The sequence below is a fragment of the Haliotis rubra genome, unplaced genomic scaffold (genome assembly GCF_003918875.1).
Source record: "Haliotis rubra isolate DU_JTF1 unplaced genomic scaffold, ASM391887v1 Scf21, whole genome shotgun sequence".
Lineage (NCBI taxonomy): Eukaryota > Metazoa > Mollusca > Gastropoda > Lepetellida > Haliotidae > Haliotis > Haliotis rubra.
The window spans coordinates 491557-515601 of NW_025766114.1; the positions used below are offsets into that span (position 1 = coordinate 491557).

Sequence of the window (24045 nt, forward strand, 5' to 3'; positions counted from 1 at the left end):
TTCAGTGTTACATAAAAAGATCAAACTTTAGCATGTTAAGAATCCTTATTAGAGCTAATAGAGAAATTGAATGTGACATATTTCATTACAAAATGGTAATTAAAGATGAATTTCCCAACAATTACCTCTAAGATGACAATCAAACTGTAGTTCACATAACACAATGGGACATTGTCCGTACTGAGTTTATGTCACTGGAATTCATGTAATCATTAATACAAAAATATTTCCAAACATTTATTTCATTAAATGAAATTGTATCTTACCACTTCAGTTGAAGACTTCTTCAACTTTGACCTGTCAATCTTCATCTTGACATCAATAACATGGATAACTGCAAAGAGAGGAACAATATTCATCATACTGTACAATGTAAGTCTGATCACTGCTGTTGTCTCTGTACGATAATCTGGATGTCCTGAAGGCTGTCTAAAGAGGATAAGGTATTACAGTGAGTGTGACTTTACCTATTGCACAGCAAAAGTAAGAATATTTGCTTATGCTATCCACCACCTGTCCATGGTGGATATTGTTGTTCGAACTGGATCAGTTGTCTTCTACTGCAATAGTGAGTGATTTAATAACGGCACATTGGCAATATTTCAGCCATACCATGATAATCCACTGATATATGAGAAATATCAGTGCCTTGTAAATAGCAGAATTCTAGGTCACCATTGGTTGATCGGTAATGACCTATGTAGCTGGGGCAAGACAAGATGCCATCAGCATCTCACAATGTGACCACTTCATCTTCATGTTATTCAACCTCTTTTGACAAGCATGTGATTTCAGTCCTCTATATGGACCCAGAACCTCTATGGGTCATGGAATTTGCTAAGGATAAAAGTCAAAGGACATTTTAAAATAATATTAAAAACCTTTAGATAACACATCCTTTTTGACGTTTAAAAATTAGAGAAGTTTCTTTAGGACATTTTGGATATAATTCTGACAGTCAATGCCTTAACCTAGAAAATGAACCAATCTAGCAGAAAAGAATCATACAATACCAGCATGTTTTTCCAAGAGGACTATGAAATGATTTAAAACCATTCAAATTTATTGCACTCATACAGTTGTCTGTCTTGACTAAAGCTAATTTTATGTTTCCATGTTTATCATTGTTTCTATACAATAACGCAATTTAACATGGATACACAACTTTATTACCCACGTGGTCAACGTATGGGTAGTTGCACACTAATCTTGTACGTCACACGAGTGTCGTATCGCGTTGACCTGAGTCGTAACGACTTGACCTGAGATTCTAACGATTTGATTGGATAACCGATGACCTCTCAATTAGGTCATGTTGTGACGGAACTACTTTTTCATTCATAACAAACACGTGAGTTCATTCATTCTACTACAACTTAAATGCATTGTGGGAATGTAAACATTGCGAACGTTACCGTATCGCTGTTTAATTGGGAGTCGAACTGAGACATTATATGCGTCAAAAAACATAAACGCAGAGTTTCCACCAGTGATATTAGCCAAGTGAAGCAACTGCAAACTATGAAACGGGGTGCCACGGAGTAGTTTAATGCAGGAGGCTGTATGAGGCGATGACAACTGACATGCATCGTGACGTCGGTTACCAAGGGGGCAGACGAGCAAGGCGTAGTGAAGTCATTACAGTGTGACGTCATGCAAAAAGTGTACTACAGAACAACATTCTTCTGCAACCTCTTTATGAAACCGGTTTCGGTTTGAAACCATAAAAATAACATAAATACGCTATTTTGTCAATTAAAGCATGTAAGACGTGGGTAATAAATAAAATACTACACGAGGTCTCATAACATACAAATTATCACGAAACTGACCTTCCTATGGTTTCTGACCTGCGCTTTCGCTTTTCGGTCAGATACCATAGGAAGGACACGAGTTTCGTATAATTTGTATGTTATTCGCGAGGTCAGAAACCATAGGAAGGTCACGAGTTTCGTATAATTCATATGTTATGAGACCTCGTGTAGTATTCTCTATCTAGTATACCAAATCTAAGCTGACCAGTCCCTGTTTCAATGCCTTAATCACATTAATGCTAAATGTCAGTTGGGGTTAAAGTTCAAATTTTTTTGTACACTGCCATGGGTTCAAACCAGCAACATTCCACTCTCTGGGAAGATGTTCTAATCTATACACAAGACCACAGTGAGTTGAATGAATATGAGGCCAAATTGGTTACTAATGACACTAATACTTTGTAAATCGGCTACGAAATGGAATTTGGGCCACAGTGAGACGATGTGAAACTCAGCAAAGCATTGTCGTCATAGTCAAATTCTTGAAATTATAAAGAGCTGAGACTACTAAAAAAGTTCTGGGTTAAATGTTTTTGAGAGTCAGGCAAACAAATGGTTGATAACATGAGTAATAATTCAATTTGATTCTAAGGGCACACAATCAACAATGGTCACTGTATTCACAGAGATCAAGAACATCATCCATATTTTAACCATATGATTACAAGTCACAGGTTTGCCTGGCTCAGAAACAAACATTTATAATCAACTGCGATACAGTTTCATTCACAAGTCAGTCTGACCATGTGTACAATTTTCCTCTTGGGTTTGGAAATAAAAGAACCAATCATGCAAAATTACTTGTGTTTTTGACAAGATACTGAAATCTGAAAATTGTTATGTACCCAGACAAGTATATGAACTAGGACTGCAACGAATACACTATGAGGCAGATCTGACGTGTTTTCAGAATGTATGGTAACAATTACAAATATTTATTGATGAATAATTCATGTTAAATATAAAAAAAATTAACAAACATGCCATTTAATTGTTTAAGTTGAACCATTTAAATGATATTTCTAAAAGCTAAAAGAGGCAAGCAAAGCCTAACAACAGTGTTGTAAAGGGTCTTGGCAATATTTTGCCAATATTCCATTATGCATATGTCATGTAGATAAACAAACTAGTCCAAAGAAAAAACACTGTCTTAAAAATATTCATAAATAATTGATCTTAGTAACCATGAACGATGAATTGAATTCATGAAGGGGCACATTTCGATTCACCGAATATTCAAGTGAATTGGAACAGAACTAATATGGACATAATGTACTTTCTTTTAACAACTGCCACAATGGTACCATTTAGTTTCCTTTGCTTCCATTCCATTAATGAATATACATCATTGGTGGCATGATAATCAGTGATAATGAATAGACTTTTCAGTGAAATTCTTTACAGATCAAAAGAATGATTGAACAGTTTCATTAAAACATTTCTTCACAACAGATTATAACAATACTGAGCTGAATCATTACATCAATACAGGCTTACTGGTTGATCTAGAATGAAAATGGAAATGACCCATCATCAGAAATTCTTTACCTTACCTATTGATCGGATGAACATATACTAGCCACATAAAGAAACTGTGCATTGTCAAAATATTATCCCAGTTGATAAGTACGATAACAATGTCAAAGGTACATATAAACTTTAATGGAGGGATCATGAGACCATAACAAGTCATAAGAATTTCAATTGAAAAGTCAATCACAATGACGTCACGAGTCCACAAACGGGACGGGTCAAACGACCATGTCACAAGCTCAATAACGGGTATGTCCACCATCGGCATTGAGAACAGCAGTGCATCGACGGCGCATAGAGCCTATCAAACGTGCAAGGAAGGCTTGTGGGATGTCACGCCAGATTCTCTCAAGTTCTGTTGCAAGGTCAAGGACGTTATCTGGCGGATGAGGAAGACGACGTAGACGACGATCCATCTCGTCCCAAACATGCTCTATCGGGGAGAGATCTGGTGAATTTGCAGGCCAAGACAGTAAGTCAATGTTGTGATGTTGCAAGAAATCCATAGCAACCCTTGCCGTATGAGGGCGGGCATTGTCCTGTTGGAATGTTACCCCAGGGCCAGGACGTTGCAGAAAAGGAATTGCCACAGGTCGAAGAATCTGATCCCTGTAGCCCACACCGGTTAAGATACCCTGAACAATCACCAAAGGAGTTCTTTAGCGTGCTGTTATTCCACCCCAAATCAGCACGGAACCACCACCAAAGCGATTCCTCTCCAAGACAGGCCTGTGCATAACGTTCTCCCACGCGTCTATAGGCACGTTGACGTTCATCACTATGGGAAATGTTACACCTAGATGCATCTGTAAAAACAACATTTCTCCACCAAAACAAGGGTCTGCGGACATGATTTCGGCACCACATTCGGTGAGCTTGTCGATAGGATAGGCCATATGGCGGGATGTCGTGGTCCGATCCCGTGATGACTTAAACGTTGTCGAACTGTGTTGGGGTGGATACGGCGAAGTCCTGGGATGGTTCGGGCAGTCATCACTGCAGTCTGAAACCTGTGGCGAAGATGGGTCACCCTTATCCATCTGTCCTGTCTTGGCGTTGTTACACTTGGACGTCCAGAACGTGGCCGATCGATGACGTCATTTGTGTTCTGGTAGCGTCTCTCCAGTGCAGAAATGGTGTTCCAGTGGCAGTGGAAATGTGCAGCCACTTGTCGTTGAGACATTCCCCCACGGACCATCCCAATGGCCTCATGACATTGTGCAGACGTGAGCCTTGGCATGCTATGCGTTTCAATAGCCGTTTAACTTTTTGAACGATCGCAAGGGCAGGGGTTGAGCTTTCCAAAGTGACAGTATTGTGTGGCATTCATTTACTCTGTTTCTCTTTCCCGGAATGCACGTGCAACACCGTATTGCACGTCTCAAGGACGAACCCACTGACGTCACGGGACGTGGCCCGTGCATGCATGTTGGATACATATCACTAATCTCTGAGTTTAAATCCTTATGTGTCTACACAGGTTTGATAAATTTAGATTTTAAATTTTTGTATGCACAGTTTCTTTATGTGCCTAGTATATATTCAATAAATTTGGGAATTGATTTTCGGTGAAAAACATGCTGTCAGATTCTTTCTAAGAGTGAATCCGCTGGGTTGAAACCACTCATTCCAACTCAAGTCAGGGAGCAAGAATGGGCTTCATAAACAGTGTCTATGACTGTATGACAGCAATCGAAGGCAGACTCTTGGTGCAAAACAAAACGACTTCAACCATAATGCTGTACTACTACTACTACTACCACCACCACTGTTATGATCATGTGCACTGTTATCAAACTGTCATAAAAACGAACGAAATATTTTTAATTTTTACATGATCAATCAGCCCCTAAAAACAACCTTTTGAACAGAAATAAGCCCTCACAGAATCAAATCAACCAAGGGAACACTTTCAGAATACACCACAACTTCTCATGAGGATGATCTCTGCCATACGTCACAAAGACAAGCAGCAAGTTTTGTGAAAACCTGTCAGGCACAAACCTGCTACCTCAGAATTGTCAGCCCAACAGCTAACAGACTGAGCTACATCCACACTGTTACGTTCTGTAAATTGTTCTGGTTATGCCTGAGACATTATAGAAATGAACATAAAGAGTCAAATAGGTCTATTACAACGGTTACCGGCAAATAAGGTTCTTGTTGATTTATAAACACGTTATAAATGTTATGTTGCCATTTGGCACACTCGTTCCATTCCGTAATCTACAAGATTCAGAGTAATGAGCCGATATGGTGCAAACTGTACAATTACAAAACTGATGGCTAAATTTGTGGATGGCCTTGATTCATGGATCACAGTTATCAGTGTGATGTCAATAAACATAAGTCATGTTATATAAGGTGTTGCCCTCCGCCAAAACAAATATTTATTTAAACATTTTTCATTTTCACAGGGTGTGCACAGAGATACAACACATATTCGCTTACAGCTTTGACTAATGGTTACTTAGAAGCATAAAAACAATCAAGCTTCAATTCATAAAGAAGCACTGAATTTCATTGTAACTAACCAAACACTTAGAAACTGGATTAAAGGCAAGAATGTCAGGTGTGACTCAAGGTATGAAGCAAGAAACAACACTCATAGTTCATAGATCATAGAATACACAAGGCATCCATCCGATATGGACAGATAAAGACATCATCCAATTAAAATTGGATTTTGCTTGTAAACTGAGAAAACTGGACCTAGCCCATCTTTTACCTGTGAAATGGTTATATGGGGTAGAAGTTAGTAGTGCAATATCTCTCATTGCACTTCATGCCAAAGCCAGTTCAGAGGAATATATCAACAAGTATTTTGATAAAGTTGCATGATTAAGGACAAATATGATTTCAAATCAATACCTGAAGCTATATATAACATTGATGAAAAAGGAACCAGCCACAAATGTTGACCCAAAAAATATTTGTTCAAAGAACTGTGGTTTACAAGATTTCATTGAAACATTCATTAGTGTTCAAACATTGTGGAAATGCCCATTTATTCCACCTTATTTTGCTGCTGGAATGTTCAGTGAACTGCATGATGGCTGTACAGCAAGAAGTGAAGGGATTGTTTCTCAATCAGGGTGGTAAGTGGTGTTATATTCAAAGATGACTTGGATAGTCATTTCCTTCGATATGCAACTCTTGTCGTGAAAGGCGACTAACGAAAATTGGTGGGTCAGATTCGCCAACTTGGTTGACACATGTCATCTTATCCCAACTGCCTAGATATATGCTCATGTTGTTGATCACTGGACTGTCTGGTCCAGATACGATCATTTACAGGCCACCGCCATATAGCTGGAATGTTGCTGAGAGCAGTGTAAAACCAACCAACCAACCAACACCAGACCATCCTCTGCCTCTTCTGAACGATTGCCACAAATTGCCCAAAATTCACATTTCTGTCAAAGACCACTGTCAACTTATATTTCATTGCCTCCATAGCTGCAGAGAATATTCTGCTGTATTAAAGCCTGGTCACCTTAAGTTGGTATTCAGAAAATATGGAATCTCTCCCGTTTCCCCAGATGATTGATAAAAATGCATTCCTACCAGCTGCTTTCATCCACAGATCATACAAAAAAGACAAGTCACAAATACTAGCTACTGACGACATGCCCATGCTACTGACGAAACCCTGTTTCTTTGCTGACAAGTTTCCCATCGTCCAAATGATAGAAGAAAACCATGCAAGTTGATGAACAAAATTGGGAATGGCAAAGCCATAACTGAACCAGTTTTGGTGTCGTTTAACGCCGCACTCTGCAATATTCCAGCATGTGTGCCGGCGGTCTGTTAATAATTATCTGGACCAGACAATCCAGTGATCAACTGAATGAACATCAATCTACGAAGTCCATAACTGAACAGATGATCAAGTTAAATGCCATGATAACAGTTACACTTCTAAAACAAAATGAGTACCAACCAAGAAAGGATGACCAAAGTGTCATACATTAGCTATACCTTCTCAAAATATAGCTAAACATACCACCTTGCCAGTAGTGGTGTTCCGATTAACTGAAATAATCGAAGATTGGTTGTAGTGACCAATCAACAAAGCAATCGATCACATTTTCTCATAATCAAACACAAACGATACTGATTTAGTGTTTGAAAAACTTGACAATGGAACATATCTCAGAAGTTGTCAGGTCCTGACAATGTGTCTAATTCATAGAAAACTCACTTCACTTACTGAAATGTCATGACTCATTTCTTGAAGACTCCAGGAAGTTTATGTGCATGACATTTTAGTCATATTAGTCATCACTTAGCAACTTGCATCATTTTACATTGAACGTGAAATTTGCAAATGCAATTTGTGCAGTTTCTAAATAAAACAAAATACAACAGAGATCCATGTTATACTTATCTGCAATAACAATCTGAACAGGAAAATCTGAAAAAGGATGCTAACCAATTTTTTTCTTAATGATTGCTAGTTGGTAAAGAAACAATTATTAATTTTGAGATTTCAACCTGTTATACAGTAGTGACAGTGACGAAGATTTGCCAATATGTAATGACAAGAAGTGCTGCGTTTGTAATCACTTTCAGTCCAATCATACCCACGAAGATCCGGGTTCGAATTGGTTTTCAGCAACCCATGCTTGTCATATGAAGCGACTAACTGGATCAAGTGGTCAGGCATGCTGGCTTGGTTGACACATGCCACTGTATCCCAATTGCATGGATCGATGCTTATGCTGTTGATCACTGGATTGTCTGGTCCCGACTCGATTATTTATTGACCACTGCCATATCACTGGAATATTGCTGAGTGTGGCATTAAACACCAACCAACCAAATCAGTCCAATCGCTTTCTTAATTACCAGTAGTTATAGCTGTACAGACTTTACTAACAAGTCACGTTTAGAAATCAAGAGTTATAGAGACAGTGTGATGAGTAACTATTCTTTACAACTGTTATCTACCACCACTGAAATGTCTGTTGGAAAGTGCAGATTCTAATACACGAAGAAACTATTGCCCACTAATGCTGAAGGGGTCGTTGTCGGCACGGGTACTACAGATATATCTACCGCAGGTACATTTGATTGTGTTATGGAAGTAATGAGAATACACAGTAACGGATATTTTGCGATGCATATGAATACCACTCGCAATCAGTTGAACAGGAACAACTACATACGGTTTCAGGCTTGGATTGCGGAATATGGACTCGTCCGCCTTTTAGGGTACCGAGTATGTTTCTGAATTTTGACTTTGTTTAGGGTACATATCTGTATACAGAAACGTACCTGGGGTACGTATCTGTAGTACCTGTGCCAACAACGACCCCTTCAGCCCCACTAACAGTACTGGGCTGTTGTAGATAGCAATACATTAACCTACCATGTAATCCATAAATCAAGGTGACCAAACTGGGTATACTATGTGGAATATTTAGCACTTTCTTTGTAAATGATCAGTGTGTAAACAAAATGATATGAATCTAAACCACAAACTTTGGTTCAGTTTCCATGAATACTGGTTAAGCGAGGGTTACTCCCTGATTCTTTCAATATGATTCATCTCAACATATCAAACCGATCATTGTTCATGATATACAAATTACAGGCCCACAATCAACACCTGACAACAACATTCAAAACTTGGAAAAAGACATACACCATGTAGTGTTAGAAATTTGGACCTTTTGGTTTTAATAGATTGAATATGACATTGTAAGTATCATTCGGTCTGCAATTTTAACATGAAGATTTTAAGAGGAAGAGTTTTACTTGTCAAAGCACAATACAGTATCTTTTATATTGTGTTGCCATTTTTATCTTATCGTCACACACGTTTCCTGTTGCTGTACTTCAATGGAATCATGGCAATGCCCAATTTCAATCACAGTTACCACCTTCCGTTTTTGCTAGCGATATGCGATTTAATCCAGAACACTTTTTTTTATAAATAACAAAAAAAATGTTCATATGTGTCAAGTAACTATGAATGCGGGTGAAAGATGAGATAGCAAATTGGTGCACGTGGTCAGTTCAGCGTTAGGCTAGTGCCTATCCGCAAAGCAAATCTTCTAAAAATAGCCACACGTGGAAGTTGTAGGAAGTAAAAGAGGTAATAAACTACAAAAGCACAAATCAAAATGACCCACATAGATTCTACTTGACACGATAAATTCGTTGTCATAATGGATAGGAAAAACCAAATCAACGGTGACTGAGCGTAAAATTATGGCGGAAAAATGCCATCGAATGCGACATTTTTGTCAAACACAAAATGACTCAAATCAGTGTAAATTGTTGCAAATATATTATATGATAACAAATGATCTAACTGTTATCGCGAATTCGTTAGCGTTAAAAGGTTTGAGGCCGATGAACATCTGGTAGTTTCTATTACGAACCTGCAGTCAGACGGCAGCCATGTTTTGTAGTTAGTTGCCCGGATGAAAATTTCGCGGAGGTCGCTTACATCAACTCAAAATGAATAATTTTGTTGAGAATGATATAAGTGGCCTAAGAGGGACGACTTGGCAAGAGTCGCATTATGTCACCTGGTTAACGATATTTTGGGACCAATATTTACTCGATTAGTTGTAAGTGTAACAGATTTTCTTCTACAATTTCATTTTCAACCCAGGGTTTTTCTCGCCAAAAATGACATCATCAACTATCGTTTCAGTTTTCGCACATTTGTCAGAACCGCAGTAAGTTTGTAGATCAATGCATTTGAAATAACCTAAATGACTGAGAAGTTGGTTTACTCGGTAAGAGTTCCGCCCGTAAGCCCCGCTTGAAATGTATTCTATTTATTAGGATTTTTTCGAGGGTTTAGGGTTAGGTTTGGGGTTAGGGTTAGGGTTAGGGTTTAGGTTTAGGTTTAGGTTTATATTTAGGTATAGGCTGTTCATAAAAAAAAACATAGGCGTATATTTTTAGGCATATAATGATTAAAAAAATACGGGGGTTACTGGCGGAAATCTGTCCGCCATTGCTAAAAAAAATCTGAAATTGTACTTAGGTACATAGGTATATCTATGTTTTTTTTATAAACAACCTATACCTAACAATAAACCCTAACCCTAAACCTAACCCTAAAATCTACCCCCAAACCTAACCCTAAACCCTCGAAATAATCCTAATAAATAGAATGCATATCAAGCGGGGGTTACGGGCGGAACTCTAGCCGTGTTGTTATCTGTTCTAAATGAAGCTAGTCTAGATTTCCTCTGGTTCTGAATCTCCCATCTCACCAAGGCTAATATATTTAAATGGCACTGTTTATTACATATTTGCAGAGACTAAGTGTTTGTCTAGGGCATGTATTCGTCTAAAAGAAACGAGCATGGTTAAGTTGTTTCATGTCAAATGTTTTGACTGCAGGAGATTGTCATGGAATTTCAACCTAAGCCACTTCCTTCAGTAATAATTTGAAAGCCAAAACACCTGCATCAATACCTATCAGTGTTTGCCCTTAACCCTGAAAATGCAGGCCCTAAGGACCCGGAACCATAAAACGTTGTGGGTCCTGATCAGAATGTGTAGGGGAGACGGTGTTTTCGTAGGCTGAACCAGTTCGTAGACGCAGTGGATTCATAGCCCAGATGGTGATTTCGTAGACGTGTATAAATAATTGAATAATAGTATTGTGTAGTTGAATGTTGATAATTGATGGTTTTTTCATCACTGATCATACTTACCTAGTATATTTTTTTTATTTCACAAAACTCAAACACTTTTAGTTTACACTAAAGTCATAATATCGATTTTCATCATCAATGATGTTGAAGTTGAAGTTTTTACTAACGTCTACGAATCCACTGCTCAATCCGCCTACGAATCCACCAGATTTCCACATCTACGATCCAGTCTGGTCTACAAATTCACCTACAGCCATGTGTAGGCCCTGTATTTTAGCTACAAGATAAGTAAGTCCCAGCAAACCAAAAAATTGCTAAATTTGTTCCTAGAAAATGATAGTCGTTTTCCTACAGACAACAGAAGCTGATTGAGATAAAAACTAGAAATTACTGAATGATATTTTCTGAAAAATAATACTCTTAGTTACTGTGGATGAAAAAGCTATTGGCCATAAGGATCTACAGAAAACAAAAGCTGTGAGTCCGAGTGGTTTTCAGTCGGCTTCGGGCCTAAGGACTGGCGTTATACCTATGTGTGTGTGCTCCTCATTATGATCATCACAGTGTTCCATCTTACAATCTTCTTTGACAAAAAGGGGCGGTGGGGTAGCCTAATGGTTAAAGCGTTGTCTCGTCACGCCGAAGACCCGGGTTCGATTCCCCACATGGGCACAATGTGTTAAGCCCATTTCTGGTGTCCCCCGCCGTGATATTGCTGGAATATTGCTAAAAGCGGCGTAAAACTAAACTCAGTCAGTCAGTCTTTGACAAAAACAATGAAGGAAAAAGCCCTGTTATTCATGCATACTGGTACTAATTAATTCAACATCTGACACCTGGAGCACTTCACACCACATTAGCTCCTTAGTCACCTCTAATTTGTAAATTATTGAATGGACGATTGTGCCTAATAGCATCAAGATCGCCATAAGTGAGCATAGGCTACAGTCACAAGACACCATGCCTACCTGGAACCTTCGTAAGTGCTCCCTATTTGACATTTTCTATTCAGTTCCATCTGATCTTGCATGCCACATTTTCCATGCATGCTATTAGTGTCAATGAATAACAATTAATAGACAGTTGTTTGTATGCTAGTATTGTTTGAAGTTAAGGTGGGCAGAGGGGAAGTCTTTAGTATTTAGGGCCAGTGGGGTAGCCTACTTGTTAAAGCATTCGCTCGTCATGCCGAAGACCCAGGTTCAATTCCCCACATGGAATTTTTTACAAGGGGTGACCACTTGCTGGTAGAACAGCCAGGTAATCAACAAGCATGTGTAGTGAAATTTCAATTTCACACGTGCAACTCGCACACCTGGCTGTTCTACTAGCAAATGGTCGCCCCTCGTAAGAAATAGTGAAAAGTGACAACAAAATAATGATCGTTTGTTTATAAACTTTGTTATTCGGGTGTCCAAAATTATGAGACAAATCATCAGAGTTGGTTTATCAATTTCATGTGACTCTGCAAAATTTGGTTTTGTTGCATTTATTAGATTTTCTGTTAGCGAGCAATTCATAGGTCTCAAATGAAATCAAGCAGGCTGTAGTTGATTTTGTGTCTCTTCTTTTAAACCTAGTCAACATAAATCAGTTATCTGCCATATCAATGGAATATTGCTGAGTGCAGGGTTAAACAATAAACAAACAAAATCTAGCATTATTTAAGACAATAAGCATGTTTACCTGTAAATGGTGATGGTTTAGTTCAGGTGTATCCAGATGAAAATTGTATAATGGAGACAAGAAGCTCAGAATCATTTCCTTACTCAAAAAATCAAAATAACGTGATTCTTGGGAACAAATAATATCTTGGAAAATTCCAAACTGGAGCTCTTCCTAGAAGCAAATCCTATGGCATCCACTGTAGAGATATGAATTATATGCATGTTTCAGTGTGACAGAGTTTTTACAGTTTGGCGTTGCCAAAGAAACATTTCCATATTTAACACAGCTTGTATATATGTGTTAGCGCCAAGTGTGAAATACAGTTGTTCCAATAAATGCCAGTCATTTGTAATCACTGAGGATTTGTTCATTCCAATTGTGTATTAGTAGTTGTCTTGGGAGGCAATATATTTTTAATCCATTTGGCCAATTTTATTTTAAACCGGTGAGTTGACCGATCTTGTGCTTCACACGCTGTTTTAGGTGACTTCTAATTTATGTCTGCATAAATGTATCTTGACTAGCTCTGAGACCGATTTGAAGTTTCATGTCTACAGCAAGTCTCAGTAGAAATTTGAAACTGGAATTAAAATTTTCAAATTCATGCTGTTTAAGATTTCATCAATAGCCAAAGCGATGCCTTTGTAGTGGTGATAAATATTTTACTGATACTCGAAATATTCCCACGAAGTATCAGCCCTGGTATATAATGTTTGTGTGGGTACGAGCCTCAAGTTCAGAGTTAATTTACACGAGTACATACTGTATGTATATCCGGCAATGGTGTCATTCTAACAGAGCTCGGAGTCAGTATACTGTGTCTGAGTGGGGTATTCATGCTTCACTTCGGCATGGTATCTCAGTGGGCTAGCACTATAAAACCAGCTTCAGTCTGGGCTAGTACAAGCAGCCGTACATACACATACATACGCAGGCACGTCGTCATATGAGTGAAATATTCTCAAGTACGACGTTAAACCCAATTTCACCTCACCTCACCTGAAGACCAATTCTTACCCAGATCTTCACGGGCGTGTATTTTTGTAAAAAGAAATTTTGTATTCCTGTAAAATGTCTGTAACATATATGAGGGATGCTGATACATCTAAGGTGATACAGAATCTGTGTAGGGTTTCACTCCATCGACATGCCTGAGTCTTGGGACTGTTCAAAGTACACCCTAATAATGACTGTATGTTTGTCAGCACCATAGCTGAGCTCTGAGTTTCACCAAATTGGTAAATGTTGGCAGTCTGTAAATCGTGTCTGGACCAGATCCAGTGATCAACAGCATGAGCATCAATCTCATCAATCTGGGATACGATGACATGTGTCAACCAAATCAGCAAGCCTGACCACCCGATCTCGTTAGTCGTGTCTCATGACAAGTATGGGTTGCGGAAGACCAATTCTAACCCGGATCTTCATGGGTCGGTAAATGTCTAAGACTTGCATCACGTTTTTGTGTGTTGATTTACAAAGTGTCTCGGAAAGAGCTCAGTGTAGCTAGTAGGAGAAAATATATTGTAAATAATGACGATACAGTTTCACTATTTATGAATTAAAACAAGGTACCTTTGACCTTGACCTTGACTTGGTTGTCAGTGGTTTGACACTGTTTTGTCTTGACCTACAGAACTACAAGTCAAAGAGACTCGCACTTACTGACTTAATGGGTTCTTGCAGGGAATATGAGGTGACAGAGCTGCAGATAAGGGCTGTATCGGCGTATGTACGGATAAATAATATGCATGAAACGGTAGGAAATAATTTAGAAAACCTAGCAGATATGCACCACAGCAATGGTATACGGTCTTAGAATCATTTACAGACGCATTTATCTGAAAAAATATTGATTTATTGTTTATTGACATGTTTACACAAAAATAGCAATGTTGTGGTGCATATATGAAACGAAACGCAAGATTACTAATACTCCATTAAATTCCATTCAGTACTCTAAATGTACTCTTAAGGTTACCCAGTACTCCTAAATTGAAAAAATAAGGAGTACGTACTCCTGATGTGAAAAATTATCTGCAGCCGTGGGTGATATTGAGTAATGTACAGCATTGTAACAGAGCTACAGATAACTGGGTCACTGAGTTATGTCCTCGCTTGTGTTCATCTCAATTGGGTATCCTAATTTTCCTTTAAGTAACCAAATAAATTGTACCCACCTCACTCAAACTCAATTGGGTATTTTGCCATTTTCCATTAATTGTAAAAATATAATAAAGTTTAAATGTTGGTTGATGTGTTTGCTATTTATATTTGATCTATAATATGAGAAACGATAAGAAAGACTGCAAGTTGCCAAGTTAATGTACCTCTCAATGTACCTCATGTATTTTATCTATGTTTGTGTGTACGCATGTAAGATCAAATGTATTGAGTATTTACAAAAATTGTACGCAATAGACATTATAGGAATTGAGTTTTCACATAAATATTTGCGTAGTTTACACAGATACGCAGCTTATCTGTACCTCTGTTGTAAGTTTGAATAATGATTCTTATAACAGGAACTTTATGTTTGGTATCAGTAAGTTTATACAATGAATATTATTGTGCATCCTTTTGGCTGCAATACATATTTTTTCTGCAACAATACATTTGTGTATACTGGAGGCATATTTCTGTGTCACGTAAAAACTTATATACCGTGATCTTTGTATACACCAACACCAATCGCTGACTCGGCTGATGCATGTTGTCATATCCAAATTAGGTAGATGATGTCATTCACTGGATTGCCTTGTCAGAGTTGATCAATGTTTCACATCCATCATGTAGCTGGAATGGGTCTAGGACAATTTCTACCTGGACAATTGCCACCTAGGACAATTGGCATCCAGACCATTGCCGCCCAAGACGATTGCCACTCAGGACAATTGTCCAAGTTTTGCAAGGAGTTCTGTGACTGCCTAATACAATAGGCCGGTCAGTGGCGTGTTCGGGCAAGGAGTTACTAGAGGCTCAAAACTTTGGTTTCCTTTCCAGGGTGGAAGTTGGGTGAGGGTGGGGAGATATGTGATTATTTTTGTAAAATTTTCAGTAACATTTTTCAGCAGTCCAAGTAAACTTAGGCTCAGTAGGATTCGTTACACTGCTAACGAATAATACTGACCATAAGTTTACCATAGCAGTGTACCGAATAATACTGAGCCTAAGTTTACCATAGCAGTGTAACGAATAATACTGAGCCTAAGTTTACTTAGACTGCATTTTTTAGATGTTTATTTTGGATTCTCTCTTTTCACAGGTAACATGTGTTTGTGACACGATGGAAGTGAGAGCATGAGCGTGAGCTACATCACAACAGTGTGTCCCAACATGGAGGAGTCTCCATCTCCCAAGTTTCTGGAGTCCTTTGTTCCAGGGCTTGGTTCACCAGACCTGCCGTCAACCATGATACACGACATTGACCTCCATCTTGAATGTGACGATGATGGCAACTTCTGTCTTCCGGCCGTTGCCGATAGCAGCAATGTCCCGTCGCATTCAGTCATTGGTCAGAATGTAAATCTCAGTGTGACATTTCCAGTGCCGAAACAAACAGAAAAAACATCATTAGTTTTCAGTTGTTCACAATGTGACCAAATTTTCAGCAAACACAGTAAGCTAGCTGAGCATTTACTTCAAGTCCATGAGATTGTTAAGAATTTTCAGTGTACAGTTTGTTCATTTGCAACAACGTCCACAAGATTATTGAGACGCCATTTGGTCAGGATGCATGAAGCAAAAAAATAGGGAGAAGTTTCCTGAATCAAGATTCTTCAAACCCCAGGAGCAGTTAAGCAGTGATAAAATGCATGTTCCTGTTTCAACTGACAACCCCACAGGAAATATAATATGTCAACCGGAGAGTTCGGAAGTTGATGAAAAGTCTGCATGTGATACAAATTTACGACTTTTAAACGAACCGAAAAGAAGAACTGGTTTGAGTGTATCAAAGTTAACGTCTGATGATGAGGACAGGAAGGAGCATCGATCTGTTTTCATGTGTCCTGAATGTCCGTACAAGGGTATTTCACAAAAACATTTGAAGATGCACTTTGCAAATATTCACGACCGATCACGAGAGATTTTTAACTGTGATGTCTGTGACTTCTCATGTAAACAGAAGCGAACATTTATCATCCATGAAAGAATGCATAGAGGAGAAAAGCCATTTATATGTGATTTCTGTCAAAAAGTCTTTTTCTTCCATGACAACACTGAAACGACACGCTTTGATCCATGGAACCGAAAGACAGCATAACTGTCCCTTTGAAAACTGTTGTCAGGCGTTTAAATATAAGGACATATTGAAGTCTCACATTTCTAAAGTTCACAAGAAAGGTAAAGGAAGTGATCTGAGCAATGTATCAGAAGAACAAGTATCAGCATCCAAAACAGATGGTAGCTGCAAGAAGAGGACTCTATTTGCATGTAGTTGGAAAGGATGTGGAAAGTCATTCCGAGATAACTACAATCTGAAGTGTCATTTCTGTTTACATACAGGGGAGAAACCGTTAAAGTGTCCACATTGTGAATTCAGGTGTGTTCAGCAAGCATCCTTGAACTGTCATGTCAAGAATATGCATTTTGAATTTAAAAAATCATGATTTCAGTATACTTTGGGCTGATCAGAACTATTCTTATTGCACGGGGTATAGTGGATAAGGAAATATGATGAATAAACCTGAAAATCATAGTCTTCAGAAGATGTTTGTTTTCTTTGAGTATTTTACTTGAACATGCATGTTCTGATTGTTTATCATGCCACATGTTGGTGTGCAGAGTTGTGTCCCTTGAATGCTTGAATCTAATGATTGTGGACAAGTTTAAGCCCCAGGTTTCTCGTTTATTATTTTGATATGCAATGCAGGGGCGGATGCAGCTTTTTGAGAAAGGTGTGTTTGTGTGTGCTTGCGTGTGTGTGTGATGGTGTGTGTGTGTATGCGTGCGGAGAGTTCATTTCCACAAGTGTTTCAATAGTCGTTTAATAAACTTTCGGTACAGGGGGCTTCACACATTGCTCCCATCATGTCTGTAATCGAACCCAGATCTTCAGCATGATGAGCAGAAGTTTTAACTATTAGGCTACCCCACTGTCCCGCTTGTCATAAGAGGCCGCCACCATATAGCTGAAATATTGCTGACTGCAGGATTAAACAACAAACAAAAGAAAAACAGACACCCTAGTTGAAAATGTGTAACTTGAAGAATCGTCCATGGAAGCTGTCTACATTGCAACTTGTTTCTTTTAGAGAGGCTCATTAGCATGTTTTTCCTTAAAGATGTTTTATTTGTTTTACTCACTTTTCCATTCACTTCTTAGATGCCGGTATGATGAAGAGGAACAGTTTTTATGGAATAGATGGACGTTTCAGTGTAGATGCTAACACTGTTATCAAGCAAGTGATACAAAACTTTGTGGACAAGGGGAATATATACATGAAGGATATTAGACTTTATAAATTAATGAGGTTGATGTACATTGTGATGACATTACTAATAGTTGTCATGATAATAGTTTCATAATAATTTTTATCATAAACATTGACATACATCGGGTTACAAAGCCATGCATTAACACATCAGCGAGCCTGACCACCCAAGTCCATTTCATCTCTTAGAACAAGCATGGGTTGCTGAAGATCACTTCTAACCCGAATTTCATACAGTATTTTTTACTTTCAAGTTCACAACATTGATTGATTGTTGTTTAACTCTACACTCAGCAATATTCCAGCTGTATGGCGGTGGTCTACAAAAATATTTGAATCAGGACCAGACAATCAAGTGATCAACAGCATCAGCATCAATCTACACAATTGGGATACGATGACGTGCCAACTAAGTCGGCGAACCTGATCAACCCATCCCATTAGTTGCCTCTTACGATAAGCGTGGGTTGCTGAAGACCAAGTTTACCCCCAGATCTTCACGGGTCAAGTTCACAACAAGGAAGGCAAAACCAATATGATTTCAAGTTGCACAACCACAAAATGTTGACATAGTAAGGAATATTAAGTACGAAACACATCGAGACAACACATCAAAGTTTGACTTTCTTCATTCCAACACTTCCATTCTTCGTATTCATAGCAATAAAAGTGTTGTTGAAATGAATTGTCTCACGATGATGAAGTCTGGAAGCTTTACTCTTCAAGTTGTTTCTTACATAGCAACATTGACCTGACATAGAGAAAACCTGGGAAGTCAATATGTCTGACTATCAACAAACATTAGCATGTCATTTTTGCAGTTTGTCATATTAACTTACAGACACTTTTGTTGGCCATCTATCTAATCGTTTTCTTTAATTCCTAAGACTATTGTAAAAAGTACCGTTACAATGTGGGATAGTCAAACCCATATTCTCAGATTTACTGAAGAACACACGCTTTCATGTAACTGAAAAACACTCTTTTCGTTGGTGGATGGACACTTTGCCTCATGTTGCTGGAGGATACAGACAAGGTTGCTGATAGGGGCACACTTGGTTGCTGATAGGGGCACACTTGGTTGGTGGATGATACACACATGGTTGCTGATAGGAGCATACTTGGTTGCTGATAGGGGCACACATGGTTGCTGATAGGGGCACACTTTGCCTCATGTTGCTGGAGGATACAAACATGGTTGCTGATATGGGCACACTTGGTTGGTGGATTGACACTGCCTGATGTTGCTGGAGGATACACACTTGGTTGCTGATAGGGGCACACTTGGTTGGTGGATGGACACTTTGCCTCATGTTGCTGGAGGATACACACTTGTTTGGTGATAGGGGCACACTTGGTTAGTGGATGGACACTTGGCCTGATGTTGCTAGAGGATACACACATGGTTGCTGATAGGGCCACACTTGGTTGGTGGATTGGCACTTTGCCTCATGTTGCTGGCGGATACACACTTGGTTGCTGATAGGGGCACACTTGGTTAGTGGATGGACACATTGCCTCCTGTTGCTAGAGGATACACACATGGTTGCTGATAGGGCCACACTTGGTTGGTGGATGGACACATTGCCTCCTGTTGCTAGAGGATACACACTTGGTTGGTGGATGGACACTTTGCCTCATGTTGCTGGTGGATACACACTTGGTTGCTGATAGGGGCACACTTGGTAGGTGGATGGACACATTGCCTCCTGTTGCTAGAGGATACAAACTTGGTTGGTGGATGGACACTTTGCCTCATGTTGCTGGCGGATACACACTTGGTTGCTGATAGGGGCACACTTGGTAGGTGGATGGACACATTGCCTCCTGTTGCTAGAGGATACACACTTGGTAGGTGGATGGACACATTGCCTCCTGTTCCTAGAGGATACACACTTGGTTGGTGGATGGACACTTGGCCTCATGTTGCTGGAGGATACACACATGGTTGCTGATAGGGCCACACTTGGTAGGTGGATGGACACATTGCCTCCTGTTGCTAGAGGATACAAACTTGGTAGGTGGATGGACACTTTGCCTCATGTTGCTGACGGTTACACACTTGGTTGCTGATAGGGACACACTTGGTAGGTGGATGGACACATTGCCTCCTGTTGCTAGAGGATACACACTTGGTTGGTGGATGGACACTTTGCCTCATGTTGCTGGTGGATACACACTTGGTTGCTGATAGGGCCACACTTGGTAGGTGGATGGACACATTGCCTCCTGTTGCTAGAGGATACACACTTGGTTGGTGGATGGACACTTTGCCTCATGTTGCTGGCGGATACACACTTGGTTGCTGATAGGGGCACACTTGGTAGGTGGATGGACACATTGCCTCCTGTTGCTAGAGGATACACACTTGGTTGGTGGATGGACACTTTGACACATGTTGCTGGCGGATACACACTTGGTTGCTGATAGGGGCACACTTGGTAGGTGGATGGACACATTGCCTCCTGTTGCTAGAGGATACACACTTGGTTGGTGGATGGACACTTTGCCTCATGTTGCTGGCGGATACACACTTGGTTGCTGATAGGGGCACACTTGGTAGGTGGATGGACACATTGCTTCCTGTTGCTAGAGGATACACACTTGGTAGGTGGATGGACACATTGCCTCCTGTTGCTAGAGGATACACACTTGGTTGGTGGATGGACACTTTGCCTCATGTTGCTGGCGGATACACACTTGGTTGCTGATAGGGCCACATTTGGTAGGTGGATGGACACATTGCCTCCTGTTGCTAGAGGATACACACTTGGTAGGTGGATGGACACATTGCCTCCTGTTGCTAGAGGATACACACTTGGTAGCTGGATGGACACTTGGCCTCATGTTGCTGGAGGATACACAGAAACGCTAGAAAAGTTTGGCGGTCTGGTACGGACTTCATATAATATCAATCACATTGTGCGTTACAGAACTACACTGAATAAGCACAAAAAACACATAACAGGTGTAACCAGCGTATCAGATGCATTGTGAATCATTTTACGACCTCATCAAATAGGGGCAGTCTGTGACCTTTTAGATAAGGTTATGCTGCCTACACCTCGCCATAAAATATAGAAATACGATGTTATTAAGGTTTAAAATTAAAATTCATAGGTAAATACCATTTTCTTATGCAACAAGAAACTGGAATTCAGTGTAACCATAGTTGTTTATGATGTCTATTTTCACTTTCACACGAGAAAATTCGGATCTACTGAAAAGTAGGTCATTACCTGAATGCCTAACTCATGTTTCGGTTTGCGAACGCTTTAACCACTACGCTACCCCACCGCCCCTCTCATAAGAAAGAGCTGTCCCGACCATGTTGTGATGCGAAAGTCGAGTGTTTTAAGTGAACTCTTTAGTTAGAATGATTCGTTACAAGAGCGAAGACTAAGCTTGACTAGCAATAAGAGTTTGACAATTACTTGAAGTAGAGGGGCGACTAGGAAGAATTGTACTACAGGCTAGACACATTCATGGCGCATGGATTCTAAGTTTCAATAAATCATGGTTTTGTTTAATTTTTTTAAAACAAATTTCACATTCAAAATGACGATTTCAGGAGCCTGGTTGGTTTAGCCAGTTTGTTGTTTAACGTCGCACTCAGCAATTTTTCAGGGGTTGGGGGGTGGGGGTTGTCACTCAGTCACTCACATTGTACATGCTCCTCCATAAAAATGAACACCCTAGCCATAAATTATGAACTTCGTAATGAAGAACGTATCATCTCTTTGGGTTCAAAGCTTTCGACATCTGTTCATAATCGGACCAGGGCACAAGCTGTTTGAAGCTGAACTAGAAAGGTTTTTGAAAATTCTTGGGTCACCACTTCCAGCAACAATCAAAACTGTGGAAGTATTTCTTGTTTTAGCGCAATTTTAGAAATTGAGACGTACAATATAGAAGGAGTTTTATGGATAGCAACTTCTATATTTCATGAGTGCGACGTTTCGATACAGATTCATGTACCGATGTCACGCTCCTGCTTGACAACGGTACAAGAATCTGTATCGAAACGTCGCACTCACGAAATAAAGAAGCTGTTATTCATAACGTTTGTTCTATATTGTGGAAGCATTTGTCATCACCACCACCACCATCATCATCACCATCAAAGACCAAAGTTTCATCATGGAAAAGGTTCGCCCTCCATGTTCTGGGAGGCTTTTCCCCAGCACCTTCGAGGAATACAGCATACAAATAAGACTACGTTGGAAGCTGGGACATCACAAACTGAATAATGGCCATGAATACAATCTACGTGTGGCTTTTAACTTGAACGATTACTTCTTCGTATCTGAAGAGACTTCTACGTCACTTAAATAAAACATAACTGTCAAAAATGTATCAGTATGAAAGGGAGAAAAGCTTCAATAATACATTATTGGAATGTCGTTAGATTTTCCTTTATTTGACTCAGGACTTTTCAGTCTCCACATTCTCAGTTTGTTTAAGCAGTGTTTCTTTTTCGTTTGGTTTGACAGGGAATGTTAGGCATACATAGACTCTCTTTATCAAAACATAAAGCATTATTATACACTCCTTCAAATTGCAGTATTTGTATTAAACAATTTACTATCAAAACTAGGACCGATGCATATTTTTCTGAGGTCTTACACCCGTGAAGGCCCGTGCCCTTCTGGATGCTTGTTTTGTGCGAAAATACGACAAACCAATCAGAACGTGTGTCATGATTACGGTGCATTGATAAAAATAATCCCAAGTACTTAAATCGTTTATGACATCATGCCATTGTTTCGAAAAATCATCAAAAATACCTATCGTCATATTGAAAGAATAAAGAACCTAGCTTACAGAATTGTGTTGCCTCATGTGATGTTTTAACAAAGATAATGCCATGGACGCTGAGACATTCAAATACACGCACATGCTTTTGTTTACATAACGGCTCTCCTATTTACTATTTTCTCGGGCCATTTGCGGGCATGTTCTGGAGATTCTACGTGCGCTTCCGACATTTTTAGTTAATGTAATTTTTAATAGTGAGTGAGTGAGTTTAGTTTTAAGCCGCACTCATCAATATTCCAGCTATATGGCGGCGGTCTGTAAATAATCGAGTCAGGACCAAACAATCCAGTGATCAACAGCATAAGCATCGATCTGCGCAATTGGGAACCGATGACATGTGTCAACCAAGTCAGCGAGCCTGACCACCCGATCCCGTTAGTCGCCTATTACGACACGCATGGATTACATTTGTGACCCACTCGTGTTATTCCGGGACAAGCCGAATAGCGAGGTTACAGAAAGGGGGGAGTGGTGACGAATGGCATGGGTTACTGAACGTTCATTCTAACCCGAACCTTCACGGGTGTAATGTTTGATAGCCATGAGTTGCAAAACATTATATATTTTTTATGCAACTAAACAACCTTAAACTTACTCACTGTGCTTACATTTCACTTCACTTTACATGCTTTAGTCTGACGTTTCTTGGGTCCTTCATATTTTGTCAGCGTATTCATCATACATTCCACCTGGGGTATGGCAGCAAAGTTACATGCAAGTTCAGACAACCGGTAGTCACCGCGTACACTAATGCATGATAGGACTCGCCACAAATTCTCCACCTCGAGATACATATTAAAGTAATTTTTGTGTGTGTATTTTCTCTTATTTCAGCTGAAATAAAATGTTAAAAAAACCTCATGTGTGATTTGTAAACCGTATTTGGGAATACAAAGTGATCAGCTGGTAATAATTACATGAGAACGTGTATTCAACAGATCAACATCATTATTATTAAATATATTTTTTGAACAGGTTAAATTATTTCATTTTATAAAAAGCAGCAGTTTTCGAGTGCTTCTGTAATGTTTATCACTTTTGGAATTGAGTTACCGTTCTTGTTTGAAGTTGTTCTGATGTTTATACGCCAATATGAAATCCTTCCAGAGGGGCACGTGTCGCTATTCAGCTTGTCCCGGAATAACACGA

The 24045-nt window shown here is 39.4% G+C and overlaps 2 protein-coding genes across 2 annotated transcripts in view; one reads left to right on the forward strand and one right to left on the reverse strand.

Annotated features, from left to right (window-relative positions):
• Window positions 1-9782, reverse strand: part of LOC124276491 (E3 ubiquitin-protein ligase HUWE1-like) — a 123367-nt gene extending 113585 nt beyond the window's left edge. The window contains 2 exon segments of the mRNA XM_046712122.1: window positions 267-334; window positions 9740-9782. Coding sequence (XP_046568078.1) covers window positions 267-311 — 45 coding nt within the window. The 5' untranslated portion in view covers window positions 312-334; window positions 9740-9782.
• A 44-nt stretch (window positions 9783-9826) lies between these two features.
• On the forward strand, window positions 9827-17342 carry LOC124276532 (transcriptional repressor CTCF-like). The gene is given in 3 exon segments (XM_046712163.1): window positions 9827-9931; window positions 15909-16393; window positions 16395-17342. Coding segments are annotated over 2 exon segments (927 nt in total). The 5' UTR covers window positions 9827-9931; window positions 15909-15979; the 3' UTR covers window positions 16908-17342.
• The last annotated feature ends 6703 nt before the right edge of the window (window positions 17343-24045 follow it).